Genomic DNA, 14,947 nt, shown 5'->3' on the forward strand with positions numbered 1-14,947 from the left:
TAGAATACAACAAGGATGAAAGAAATATTACAATTGCAATAAATGAAGACAAAGGCACTTCTCGAACTAAGATAGCGATGAAGATCAGGTCGATGAATACCGACAAAACCTGGTACCTAGAGGAACAGAATTTAAAAAAATAAGATGCTAATCATCTCAGTGAGTGAACCTATCTACTGAACACCTTTAATATTAATAATATAACAAATAAAAGAATTTAATTAATATCAATAATTAAATAAATAAATAATAATAACAATTGAAGTAATATTTTTTCTCAAAACCCTCACTATTCACTCTGTTGGAAATGTTCCCCTTTTAAAATATTTTCACAAAACCTGATATTCGTATTTTCCGAAAACCAAGGGATCAATTAATTTAATAAATAATAGATAAATACCCCAAATATAAATAAAATGTAATAAATTATAATAAATAATTTTTGAACACTTTGGGGTTTGAAATTTCTATCCGAAAATTTATACTTGACGCACCACACCATATACAAGTGATGCCCTCCGATTCCCAGCGTCCCGAGCACCAACTGGCAGGAGATTAAAAAGAGAAACTTGCATACGGCACTTCGGCGTCCCGACAATACCGCTACTGAAACCGTCATCCCGGCCAAGGAGGGGGGCGGCTGTGGCCAATATCAAACTTGCCTGCCCTCGGTCCAATGGCAACTCACGGGAGACATAATAACTTGCGCGCTAACCACATATACACCGGAACACCAATACTGTATGAGTGCGTCTAAAATAAGTATTAAATTAATTATTACCGTACCGATTTTCCAAAAATTACCGTGGGAAATATACCAGTTTTCAATTTCTCCATCCCACATATTTTTCTTTAACATACCCGGTACAAAACCATCGATAACAATATAAAAGTAATTTTTCTCGTAACACGAGGTCCAACAAATAATATTCCACGGGCATAATTATAAAATTTAAACCACCAATTTAAACAAATAATTTCCTCAAAATATTTAAACCAAATATGCCCAAAAATAATATTAAAACCACATACGATTTATTACTGAAAATACCTTATTCATGCGTAATAAATAAAATTAAATCACAATAAAATGATAATTTTCCACAATTATAATTAAATTGCACCACATGAGCATAATTCCAAATATCAATTAAACATCAATTAAATATAATTAATTGCCGCAAAATATTTTTTAAAGGTGGGTCACTCACCTCGAGCACGCAATTAACCTAAGATCCTCCATGGGAACAATTCCACGACGCACACGTGCTCCTAGAACACAATTCACACACAGTCAAATAAATTAATATTTTATTCGGGTAAATAATACCCGATACCCGGGGGTTAAACACAAACTTTAACCAAAATTGACGAGTAATATACCGAATCGAAGCTTGAGCGACGAGGATTACAAATCCAATCTTACTTCCGGGAGATCGGACCGGTGGTGGCCGGAATCTCGCCGGAAAGCTTTCGGGATTCAACTCTTCGATCCTCTCAAACCGTCACGAAATGGAGGAAAAGGACACCGGATTTGGATTCAGGGGGTTGGAATTAGTGGGGAAGGACCGGCGATGCAACTGGGTACTCGCTGAAACAGTGATTTCCGGCGAGCCACCGCGGTCACCGGCGGCGGCGCGTCCGGTGGCCGATGGATGAGATTTTTAGGGGTTTTGTAGATCGAGGGGAGAGGGTTCCAACGGGACCGGCGATGAGGCAAACGGAGGCCGGACGGCGAAGAGATCTGGGTTTGAAGATTTTCGACCCCTCGCCGGAAAATACTCTGGGGGCGCGTCGGAGGTCCCGTGGCCGTGAAATTTGGGTGGTCGGTCGGAAATGGAGAGGCGCTCCTGTCTAGCTGGCGCATGTGGCCCTCCGGTGGCCAACCGGTGGTGGCCGGTCATTTCTCTCTCTAGCTCTCTCTCTCCTTCTCTCTCCTTCCCCCCGTTTTGCCAAAATAAAAACCACCGTGAGTGACACTGTTCACCCACGTGGATCTCTCAGATGTCGACATGTGGCATTTCACTGTTCACCGATTCAAAAACATTAAAATATTACAGTAGTCGGAAAACTTCACACGTCCATAACTTTTTAACCAGATGTCCAATTTAAGCGTGCTGCTAGTCTATGAACTCATATCGATGAGCAATTTAGAACCATAAAAAAGTCAAAGAAAAATTCTATAACCATAAAAAGTCAACTCTCGGCACCTTTTGGACAGTTTGGACCTCAACTTGTTTTGCTCACAACTTTCAAACCGTAGCTCCGTTTTCAACGTGCTACTAGTCTACGAACTCGTGCCAACATGTACTTCGTAACGGTACCTCAGTCAATCTAGAATTCCATCCGAGTCAAAAAGTCAACTTTTGATCCCTTCGGTCAAAGGTCAAAGTCAAGTCAAGGGTCAACCTTGGTCAAAGTTGGAAAATTTCCGCTGTACTTTGGGACGGGGTGTTACATTTGTTATTACCAAAATATAAAAAATTTAACAAATAATATTAAGATACATGAAATTATCAAACATAATTTAGAACACATCATCGATATCGAAAGGAAGACACAAAAAAAGAAGATTTGGAAGTAAAGTTTTCTTTTTTATTTCTCAAAATTAAAAAAAAAAAAATAGTGAGTTGAATAATTTAATATAATAAAAAGATATAACAAATATTTAACTAATTGAAATGGTACCATTTCACGTGATACCAAGGATACAATTGTATTTGCAAAACACGCAATTAAAAATCATGTATCAAAAGGATTTTTTTTTATTTTTTTTTATTTTGGCACGTCTCAGAAGTTGTTATTCCAATTTTCTCAAACTTACTTTTAATAGACTGCAATGCCTATTTATTTATTCAAAAACCCCAAACTTTTCGGGAAAAGATAAATACGCCAGTCCAAAAAAATAATAAATAAAAATCTACAGCAAATATTAACACATGGCTATAGCTCATAGCTATTGATCTAATCCTCGCACAAGTTTCTCAACTTCTATTAGTATTTCTACTCGGCTCCTGCTTACGTGTAATCAGTTAAGGACTCCATGATTTCACTAATTACTAAACTACCCTTCATTCTTTCTCTGACCCCCGATTTCATTCACAAAAGAATCAAAGCTATAATGTTAAAACTTTAACAAAAACAAAAAACCTTCATCATTGCACAGGATCGATTGCCCACTTGAAAACATCACTCTGTCTTTTTTTTTTTTTCCTAAATTCCCCACTTGAAATCATCCGTGGAATACTGGGTACTCACAAGAGTTGTTTGAAATTATCTCAGAGGAGTGAACAGCGACATTACATGAAATTTCGCCGGCTTTCCATTGATTTTGGCGATATCTCGGCGACTTCTTCTGACAACGGCGACAATAAACGGCACCGGCAACTTTTTGTCGACATCACTGATGGAAACTTCTTTCCCCCTCTATCGTTGTCGGTGGTCGACGATACTCGACATTGTCGACTATATCTCGGTGACTTCTTCGACTTTTTTCTTCCTTGGTTGTGATTGGTGATGGAGTACTACTTCAATTTGTTTTCTTTTTTTATCTTAATTGTTAAAAATTTATGTTATTTTAACATTTTTGGTTTTTTTTTTCCCCCATGTTTCTTTGTTTGATGTTCTGAAAGTTATTCAACTAAGGTGACCTAAGACTGAATCTTGTAAATAATTGCTTTGTTTTTTATTTAGTTTGATTATCATTTTATTTTATTTTTTTAAAATTTGATTTATTTAATTTTAACAAATTTTTAGTTGGTTAGCTTAGAACATTTTTCAATTTCTATTTGGATAGTGATAAAATTTATAGAAATCTAATTATTTTGAAAAATTGATGATTTTTTTTTTGTTTGGAATTTTTGTTCCTATTGATAAAAATGTCATTTTAAAAGTTCAAAAATAATTTAAAAATTTTTTAAATATAAATTTATTTTTGACTTACATATAATATTAAATTTAATTATTTATAAATTTTAATTTTTTAATTTCTTATAAATATAATAGGATGAAAATTTAATTTCAAAAAAATTAATTTTGGAAAAACTAAGTTCCATCTCTTTGAATTTTGACATAAATGTTATTGTAACACCCCGTCCCAAACTACATCGGAATTCTTGCATGCTGACCGAGGTGGACCGTTGACCGAGTGGGTCAAAAGTTGACTTTTTGTTCCAGTCGAAATTTCTAGTTGACCGTGGTACCGTAGCGAAGTACATGATGCTCCGAGTTTGTAGACTAGTAGCACATCAAAAATGGAGCTACGGTTTGAAAGTTATGGGCAAAACAAGTCGAAATTCAAACTGTCCAAAAGGTGCCCCGAGTTGACTTTTTATGGTTGTAGAATTTTGTTTTGACTTTTGTATGGTTGTAAAATACTCGTTGATACGAGTTCATAGACTAGCGGCACACTTAAATTGGACATCTGATTAAAAAGTTATGGACATGTGAAGTTTTTCGAATATCGTAATATTTTAATATATCTGGCTTGAGTGAACAGTACATGCCACGTGTCGCAATTTTAGCCAATCCCCGTGAGTGAACAGTGTCACCCACGGTGGCTTTTATTTTGGCAAAACGGGTGAGCCGGTGGGGAAAGGAGAGAGAGAGAGAGAGAGAGAGAGAGAGAGCTAGAGAGAGAAACGACCGGCCACCACAACTTAACCATTTTTCGGCCACCCTTTTCTCACACGTGCCACCCCACCTTGAGGACCACCTGAAAATCGGCTGGCCAGCCAAAAACCACGGCCAACCGACTGCCGACGCGCCTGGATCGAGGCTTTTTCCTACGGCGGCGCCGATTCCTTCAAACCCCGATTTCTCCCTATTTCGGCCACCGCCAATCCCATTGAGTTACCCACCACCAGATCTACCTTCCCACTAAAAATCATGGCCAGTGGCCACCGGATGCACCGCCGGCGGTGACGAGTTTCGGTGACCAGGGCGGGTGGCCGGGAAAATTCACTTTCCGGAGAGTTTCCGGCTGCACCGCCCCTCTTTTCCCACTAATTCCGACCCTTTGAACCCAAATCTGGTGTCCCCTTTCCTCAAATCTCAACGGATTGAGAGAATCAAAGAGTTGAATCCCGAAAGCTTTCAGGCAAGATTCCGGCCACCTCGGGTCCGATTTCCGAGAAGTAAGACCGGATTCATAATTCTCGTCACTCAAGCTTCGATTCGATATATTACTCGTCAATTTTGGTTGTCGTTTGTATTCGCTCCCCGGGTACCCATTTGGGAGTTACTCGATTAAAATATTAAAATAATTGGTTTTGTGTATTGTGGATATTTTTGGTGCACGTGTGGATAGTGGAGTTGATCCTGCGGAGGATCTTGATTGATACACATGCTTAAGATGAGTGACCCACCTTTAAAACTATTTTGGGGTGATTAATTATATTTATTTTATATTAATTTGATATCTAGAATTATGCTCATGTGGTGGAATTTAAATATAATTGTAGAAAAAATATTATTTTATATATATATATACATACCCATTGATGCTAAACGGAAGTTTGGGTTATTAAAAAATTCTCGATTATTATTATTGTGATTTAATTGTATTTATTACACATGAACAAGGTATTTTCATTAATTAATTGTATTTGGATTTTAATATTATTTTTGGGCATAATTTGATTTTTAAATATTTCAAGGAAAACATTGGTTTAAGTTTGGTGGTTTCAAATTTTATAATTATGCCCGTGGAACATTATTTGATGGACTTTGTGATACGAGAAAAATTATTTGTATATTGTTATCGGTGGATTTGTACTGGAAATGTTAAAGAAAAATGTGGGAGGTTGAGTTCGAAAAATGGTATAATTCCCACGGTGGATTTTGGAAAAGTTTGCGTATCTTTTTATAATAAAATTTGGTTATTTATTTTAGACGCACTCATACAGTACTGGTGTTCTATACTGTACATGTGGATGAGCACGCAAGTTATAATGTCTCCCATGAGTTGCCATTGGACCGAGGGCAGGCAAGTTTTATATAGTACGCATAAGCTGCCCCCCTCCATGGCCGGGATGACGGTTTAAGCAGCGGCGCTGTCGGGACGCCGAAGTGACTGTATGCAAGTTTCTCTCTTTAACCCCCCCGCCAGACGTTGCTCGGGACGCTAGGTATCGGAGGGCATCACTGGTATATGGTGTGGTGCGTCAAGTATAAATTTTCAGATAGAAATTTCAAACCCTAAAGGTTTTAAAATCGTATTTAAATTAAATGTATTTAATTTGTTTTATCATCAATTTATAATTATTTAATTTATATTTTTGATACTGTTTATCTTAATTTATTTAATTCAAATTATATGATTTATATATTGAATTCTTCTTTTATGTTATATTTCCTTCATGCAAGTGTTCTAAATTTATTTATTATATTTTATTACATTTTATTTATATTTGGATTATTTAATTATTATTTATTAAATTAATGATTCCTTGATTTTTGAGCATACAAATAACGGGTTTTGCGAAAATATTTTAAAAGGGGAACCTTTCCAACGGAGTGAATAGTGAGGGTTTTGAGAGAAAATATTATTTTCAAAGAATTAGTATTTATGATTTATTTATTTATGTCAGGACCCGTCCAAAATTCCTCACCGGAACCCTAGATAAGCCCTGATCCCAGGGAAATACCACCGAACCTTCCAACGGAAAATTCGGCAGCACCTCCCCTAAGGGTAGGACTAACCAAAAATTTCCTACACTAAAAATACACTTCTATAAACATCCCCTTATTCCTCCCACGTTACTATAAGTTGATTCCACAAATTTACAGCACTCCAAATGAATAATAGTAATCGAGTCCATAATTAACAACTAAATGTCCAATACAGTATACAGAGCATTATACAAATAGATGTGAAATTAATACAATGACAGATAAGAAGTAATACAAGATGAAGAGGAAAAAGGGAAGAAATGCTTCTTGGACTTTCGGCAATGAACCAAGACGTCGAGCTCGTCCCGGACGATCAACGTCTCCCAACCTGGACCTAGGGGAACGGAATTTAAAAACATGAGATGCTAATCATCTCAGTGAGTGACCCTATCTACTGAACACTTTTTAATATTAATAATATAACAATAAAAGGAATTTAATTAATATCAACAATTAAATAAATAAATAATAATAACAATTGAAGTAATATTTTCTCTCAAAACCCTCACTATTCACTCCGTTGGAAATGTTCCCCTTTTAAAACATTTTCACAAAACCCGATATTCGTATTTCCCGAAAACCAAGGGATCAATTAATTTAATAAACAATAAATAAATACCCCAAATATAAATAAAATGTAATAAAATATGATAAATAATTTTGAACACTTTGGGGTATGAAATTTCCATCCAAAAATTTATACTTGACGCACCACACCATATACCAGTGATGCCCTCCGATACCCAGCGTCCCGAGCACCGACTGGCGGGAGATTAAAGAGAGAAACTTGCATACGGCACTTCGGCGTCCCGACAGTACCGCTGCTGAAACCGTCATCCCGGCCAAGGAGGGGGGCGGCTGATGCGCAATATATAAGACTTGCCTGCCCTCGGTCCAATGGCAACTCACGGGAGACATAATAACTTGCGCGCTAACCACATATACACCTTAACACCAATGCTGTATGAGTGCGTCTAAAATAATTATTAATTTAATTATTACCGTACCGATTTTCCAAAAATTACCGTGGAAAATATACTAGTTTTCAATTTCACCATCCCACATTTTCTTTTAACATACCCGGTACGAAAACATCGATAACAATATAAAAATAATTTTTCTCGTAACACGAGGTTCAACAAATAATATTCCACGGGCATAATTATAAAATTTAACCCACCAATTTAAACAAATAATTTTCTTAAAATATTTAAACCAATTATGCCCAAAAATAATATTAAAATCACATACGATTTATTACTGAAAATACCTTGCTCATGCGTAATAAATAAAATTAAATCACAATAATAAAAATCGGGGTTTTTGGATAACCCAAAATTCCGTTTAGCACCAACAAACATATATGTACTTATAAAATAATAATTTTCCACAATTATAATTAAATTGCACCACATGAGCATAATTTCAAATATCAATTAAACACCAATTAAATATAATTAATTACCCAAAATATTTTTAAAGGTGGGTCACTCACCTGGAGCACACAATTAATCCAAGATACTCCATGGGATCAATTCCACAACTCACCCGTGCTCCTAAAACAACAACATTACACATCTCAAATAAATTAATATTTTATTTGGGTAAATAATGCCCGGTACACGGGGGGTTAAACACAAACGTTAACCAAAATGGACGAGTAATATACCGAATCGAAGCTTGAGTGACGAGGATTACGAATCCGGTCTTACTTCCTGGAGATCGGACCCGAGGTGGCCGGAATCTCGCCGGAAAGCTCTCTGCCTTTCGAGCCTCGATTCTCCCAAACCGTCGCAAATTGGAGGAAAAGGACCCCGAATCTGAGTTCAGGGAGTCGGAATTAGTGGAGAAGGACCAGCGGTGCAACTGGGTACTCGCTGGAACAGTGATTTCCGGGGAGCCACCGCGGTCAACGGCAATCGTCGCCAGCGGCGGCGCGTCCGGTGGCCGATGGCTGAGATTTTTGGGAGTTTTGTAGATCGAGGGGAGAGGGTTCCAACGGGACTAGCAGTGAGGCAAACGGAGGCCGGAGGGCGAAGAGATCTAGGTTTGAAGATTTTCGGCCCCTCGCAGGAAAATACTCCGATCCAGGCGCGTCGGAGGTCCGGTGGCGATGAAATTTGGTGGGTAGGCCGGAATTCCCATGGGTGAGAGACCGGTAAGGCGCATGTGACTTGGGGTGGCCAGAAACTGGGCAAATCGGCGGTGGCCGGTGGTGGAGGGGAAAAATAGCCTTCGCCGGAAAAATCGTCCGTCGCTGTTGTAATTCGAGAAGTTATATTTGTCTTCATTTATTTCAATTGTAATATTTCTTTCATCCTTATTGTATAATTTCTATACTTAATAGTACCTTATGAAGCTCTGTATACTGTCTTGGACATTTATGTATTAATTATGCACTGATTTCTATTATTTATTTGAAGTGCTGCAAATATGTGGAATTAAATTGTAGTATTGTGGGAGGAATAAGGGGATGTGTATAGAAGTGTATTTTCAGTGCAGGAAATTTGTGGTAAGTCCAACCCTTAGGGGAGGTTCTACCGGATTTTCCATTGGAAGATCCAGTAGGGTTTTCCTGGGATCAGGACTTATCTAGGGTTCCGGTGAGGAAATTTTGGATGGGTCCTGACAGTTATATTCCCCAAAAAAAAGAAAACATTTTGAATTTAAAATATATTTTTTCATATTACAAGTTAACGCGATGAAAAAAAAAGTTTAAATTCTTCTCTCATTTAATTAAAATTCATTTTTCATAAGCTATTAAGCATTTGTAAAAAAATATATACACATATATATATATATATATATTTTGGTAATAAACTACGTTTTCTTTAAAAAATAAAAATAAAAATTTCATGAGCTAAATATTTTATTAAAAATAAAGTTTTTTGGTAATTGTTGGGGCACTGTCATAATTATAATTATAGTAGTCAATTAGATTTATAATTTTTGTAAATTTTATATTAAGTTTTAGTTTGAACCCACCAATGTTTTAAAAAAAACAAAAACTAACAGATATAAACTTGAGATACGTCATAATCAAGAGAAGAAGGAAGTCAATAAGGTGCTTCTTATAACCGTACTATTGGAAGGACATGAACCACTTTATAAGTTTTGTACGTTCAGGACGTTGTAGTGCTCAAACCCATTTTGAATTCTCTCTCTCTCTCTCTCTCTCCTCTTTTTCTCTTTATGTCTTTGTATGGGTGATATATCATATATGTGTGTGTGTGTGTGTATATATATATATATATGTAGAGTGAACACTCTCTATATATAATATTAATTGTTGAGGTTTTATTTATTTTACTTCAATTGTCATTCTTTTGATTTTTTTTTTTATAAAAATAGAATAATAGAAATAACCTCACTATTTTTAATTGTATGCAAATTAATTTGACTATATATAATATAAATAAACGTTTTATATATTTTTTGTTTTAGTTTGATTATCATTTTTGCTTATTATTGAAGAGTACTCGTAATTCAATAGTAAGTATAACTTTTTTTAGTTTTATCCCAAATGAATAGAAGTGTAATTTTATTAGAGAAAGGATTTTTAGTATTGAAAATTACCCAAAAATATTGATAAATCTTTTCAGGTGTCTTTCAAATTGCCCTTCAATTTCAGAGACTCTACTGCTTCAGATAAGAGATGGGCTGGGACTTGCTATCAAATTAATCAACAAAAAATCAAAAAAATGAAAAGAAAAATCAAATTAATGAAAAGATTATGTATTTTGAATTTTTTTTCCAATGGATTTCAAAAAAAAATTAATGTACTTAAACATGGAGAATTTTGAATATCAAAAGAGAAAGGGACAAAAAAAAAAAAAAAAGAGCATTATTTTAAACAGGTTTTAGTTGTATATATAAATGAAACAAAACTTATATCATTGATTATGAATAATTTATAATTATTTGTAAGTACTTGTACAGAATATTTAACTTGTACAAATTTTAAAACCTTTTTTTTATTCATTTTGACAATATTTTTCAAATTTTTGAAGCACTACGTTTAATTATTTTGAAAAAAAGATATATGTTTTTTTTGACAAATTTCAATTAATTATTTACAGATTTTATTATACATAATTATCGATATAGAAATCAACGCTTTATTTTTATTTTACTTCAATTTTTACTCTTTTTTTCCCCAAAAAAATAGAATAATAAAAATAAATAAAAATGAAAACGTGTTTTTGCTTAAGGAGTAAGCAACTCAACAAAGTAAGTGGGATTCAAAATCCAATGGTAATACGGTCAGATACGGTTAGACCGCTCTCCTCTCTTAACGGATATATATATATATTCTGACGCTAGTCAAATATTTGTGGTTTCCTTTCTTCTTTTTTCTGCCTCCAACCCTAATCAAATCTAATATACTTCGTCTTCTTGAAATAGAATCTCAATCGTATTGGTAATTCAGTGCGCTAATTGTTCATCATCTTCTTTTTCAGGATATGGCAATTGAGTTGCTTGGTGACTCAAAGTGTGAAGCGTGGCCTCTAGAACACATTGACAACGAAGATGACCAATCTTCACCATCACCTAAGTTCTTGTTCTGTCTCAATGTCCTGCTTTCACACCCTGTCGTTGATGATCAGGAACAAGAAGAAGAAGAAGAAGAAAATCAACTGCTTGTTGTTGCTCTTTGACAACATTGTAGATAGCGTCATTGTTAGTGGAGAAAAGGCTTTGGATTATGATGTGGTAATGGATGAGGAGAGGTCCAAGGTTGCCATCAAAGGCATGCTTTCCGAAATTGGAGTTGTTCCGGTTCAAGATTTCATGCTGCAGAGGATCTTGGACGCAGCATGTCCATGAATAAACGTTTTGTGGGTCACAAAGTTTTCCGGATGGGAGTTTGCATTGAGGCCATTGTGCATAACCTCCCACTACAACCCGCTGATGATGGTGGTGGAACTTGAGCCAGCCAATGGACTCTTCTTGGCTGAATTGGATGCTGGTGATGATGACGACATGGCAGAAATAGACGCTGATGATGATGGTGGTGATTATGATGAATATGAAGATGAAGATATGGTGGAATTTGGTGGTGAAGATTGGGAACCTAAGTTTTAGCCAGTACAGTTTCCATTGAAGAGTTGGACAGGGTCAAGGTTGAAGGTTGTTTGAAAGATAGTTGGATGTTGTTCTGTTTTCTTTGATGATTTCGAAACTGGCTGTGAAGCTATTCGTATAACCTGCTTGCATTTCTTTCATGGAGATTTGTATTGTCAGGTGGCTCCAAACTAGCAAATTCTGTCCCCTCGGTAGCTTCCAGTTGCCATCTTGATTAGTTATCAAATACTTGTATAACATATATATGTATGCAGAAAGAGTATTATGTAAATTTTAAAGTGGATATGTATCTATTGTTTTATACATTGAACCAATCAATCGGACTTTTGGTCCCCATGGCCGTCATATATCTCTGACCCTGCTATCTCTCTCTCTGTTTACACTTTTCTCCGTTCTCGGATTAATTGTCAAATCGTTATTTGCTTATTTTTATTTTAATTTTTGCCATTTTCACTTTAATCCGAAGGACATAAAGATTGAATTGCTTACCAGTGTGCTAAAGCACGTAAATTATGTGTTATGGCTTTCTTTGTTTTGCCTTTATTTTTATTAATCATTTACAATTAATGAATGCTCAATTATACAGCTGCTTGAATTAATGCAAATTATCAATCTGCAATAGCAACTATTTCTTTATTATTCCAAACTATAACCAAGATTAGACAAGTATTATAAAACATTTAATAAATTGTCAATTAGGAGAGGTTTCCTGCAGAGCTAATTATTATAAATGATTGCTCCTAATGAAACTGGTTTACTTGTCAAGCTGGTTCTAATCTCGTCTGCAGTAAATCTATAAACCATGACATGCAAATATTTCTCTCCAGGATTGATAATTTGTGAAGGGAAATTTGGTTGATTCACAGAGTTGGGAAAACCTTGTGTCTCCAAAGCAACTGCAGCAAACTTGTGGTAAACAGCACCATCTTTGCCCTTCACGTTGTGCAACATGTTGCTTGAATAGAATTGCAACCCTGGCTGGTTAGTCCAAAGCTCCATTTTTCGCCCTGAAACCGGGTCTTGCATCAAAGCCGCTCTCCTCAAATGTTCTGGGTTACTTTTGTCCAGCACATAGTTAATGTCATATCCGTCTGGTAGCTCATTGATCAAGCTTCCAATTTCATGGGAAGCAAGGAAATTGTACGGTGTTCCTTTGACAGGGACAATTTTTCCAGTGGGGATGAGATTTTTATCAACTGGTGTAACACTGGAACCAAAAATCTGGAGCTTTTGGGAGAGGATATCGCCGCTGTTATGGCCACGGAGGTTCCAGTAACCATGATGAGCTAGGTTTACTGGAGTGGCCTTGTTGGGAGCCTTGGCTTCCATTTTAATACCCAATTTGTTTGTGCCAAGGAACATGTATGTTACCATAACAGAAAGATTTCCAGGGAAGCCTAAAATATTTTAGACAAATGTCAATGTCAGTGAAGTATATAGAACAAACAAATACATTCTTCATAGCTCTAACATTTACATTTCACAAAAAGTTACATTGAAAGGATGGAATGGTAAAAAGAGAACCAAATATCAGCCAAAAAGATAATACCTTGTTCACCATCATAGCTGTTATAGGTGAATGTTATATGACTATCTACTTTGTGACTTTCTACTGTCCAAACAACATCACTAAACCCCATAAGGCCACCTGTTATAAAAAGTTGATAATTGAATTCAGATTCCAGAGGAGAATTATGTAAGAGACGAAGATAGAAAGGAAACGAATGAGTAAAAATATACATACCGTGTAGCGTGTTCTTTCCTTCATTAGCCACTAATTTGTAGACTTTGCCATCTAATGTAAATTCTGCATTTGCAATCCTGTTTGCAACACGACCCACAAGGGCTCCAAAGTAGACTGTATCATTCTGCACATTTATGATTAATCCTAAGAACATTAGGAGCTGTAGTGATGTTATTATAATAACATAAGAAAGAGGCGAGAAAATGATATTAAGGTATAAGGGTCTTGTATGCTATACCAAAGCCAGTTCATTCTGTCATTACATAGAACAGGTGAGAGGTGTACTAAAAACTGTTACATTAAACGAACTCCAAAAATAAAAGAATGGTGAGAACATTTATGACACCTCAAAATTAAAAGAGCATACTGCATAGTTCTAGTACATCTGTTGCGATTGGTCATAATGTATGCCAAATTGTTCCATTATTGGATTCATGCCCGATGGGGACAAGGACTTAGACCCAGTTATCAGGCTAATTGATATGGATTACTTAGGTAAGTCATTTCATCAGTCAATGAGAATGCATAGAAAAGTGAATCCAATCATTACTTATTATATATTTTCAAAATATTATAGGAACTAATTTTAATTCTTCTAACTGGATTTGTAACTTCCATTAAAACAAATAAAATGAAAAAGCTAGATAAAAATAAATAAATGAACAGAAAAGAAAGCATTAAACCAAAGAAGCATTAAACCAAATTTATGAATCTCACCATATACTCCTTAGGCGTGTCGAATCCAAGAACAACATCATCCAATTTCCCTGGAAGCATAAAAACAACCAAATATAACTACACCCAAAAAGAAAAAAAAGAAAAAAACAAAATCTGGGTTTCTTGGGATTTTCCCAATAGCAAAATATAAATCCAGGGTGAAAAAAAAAACAAAAAAAAAAAAATGAAAAGTAACAAGAAGCAGAGAAAGACCAACCATTTCTATCAGGAAGGATAACAGCCATAGCCAAAAAACAAAAAAACAAAAAAAAAAAAAAAAAAAAACAAAAACAAAGAAAAAAAACTCCATCCTATCATCGAGCAACAGATGATATGTGGTCACTTGTAGCACGATGAACCCTAACATCATCAACTCCTTCATTGTTCATTTCAGGATGCATATCATTATCATTATCCGGCAACTCATGATCAAAATCTACATCATTATGACCAACATCATCCCCTGCTGCATTGTAAGTCTCATCATGATCAATATGATGCAACTGCTCATACTCCTCGTCGTTAGGAAACCGTTCAGCATAGTCACCTCCAACATCAACTCCTTCGTGAATGTTAAATGATGTCCAGGCCCCCCCACGAACATCAACTTGATCTCTAAACTGAGTTTCTTGGACCATAATTTCTGAGATGTAGCACGAATTGGTTGATGCGGAAGCTTGTGGTAGACGACCGCCAATTGGAGGACAAGAAAAAGAATGAAGATTACTC

General features: G+C 35.7%; 1 protein-coding gene across 1 annotated transcript; it reads right to left on the reverse strand.

Annotated features, from left to right (window-relative positions):
* Nucleotides 1–12,371: 12,371 nt before the first annotated feature.
* LOC132800445 (uncharacterized) lies at nt 12,372–14,484 on the reverse strand. The gene is made up of 5 exons (XM_060814112.1): nt 14,436–14,484; nt 14,219–14,268; nt 13,502–13,625; nt 13,307–13,405; nt 12,372–13,154 (listed from the first exon to the last, which is right to left on the reverse strand). Exons 1-5 carry the CDS (start codon nt 14,461–14,463, stop codon nt 12,475–12,477), a joined length of 981 nt encoding a protein of 326 aa, XP_060670095.1. The 5' UTR covers nt 14,464–14,484; the 3' UTR covers nt 12,372–12,474.
* Between the last annotated feature and the right edge of the window lie 463 nt (nt 14,485–14,947).

Source organism: Ziziphus jujuba, chromosome 2 (genome assembly GCF_031755915.1).
Source record: "Ziziphus jujuba cultivar Dongzao chromosome 2, ASM3175591v1".
NCBI classification, from domain to species: domain Eukaryota; kingdom Viridiplantae; phylum Streptophyta; class Magnoliopsida; order Rosales; family Rhamnaceae; genus Ziziphus; species Ziziphus jujuba.

Coding starts and splice junctions, on each gene's coding strand:
- LOC132800445 (XM_060814112.1), bottom strand. CDS start 14,463: ATGGCTGTTATCCTTCCTGATAGAAATG. Junction 14,269..14,435: donor TATCCTTCCTGATAGAAATG/GTTGGTCTTTCT, acceptor TTATGCTTCCAG/GGAAATTGGATGATGTTGTT. Junction 13,406..13,501: donor AGGAAAGAACACGCTACACG/GTATGTATATTT, acceptor TTTTTATAACAG/GTGGCCTTATGGGGTTTAGT.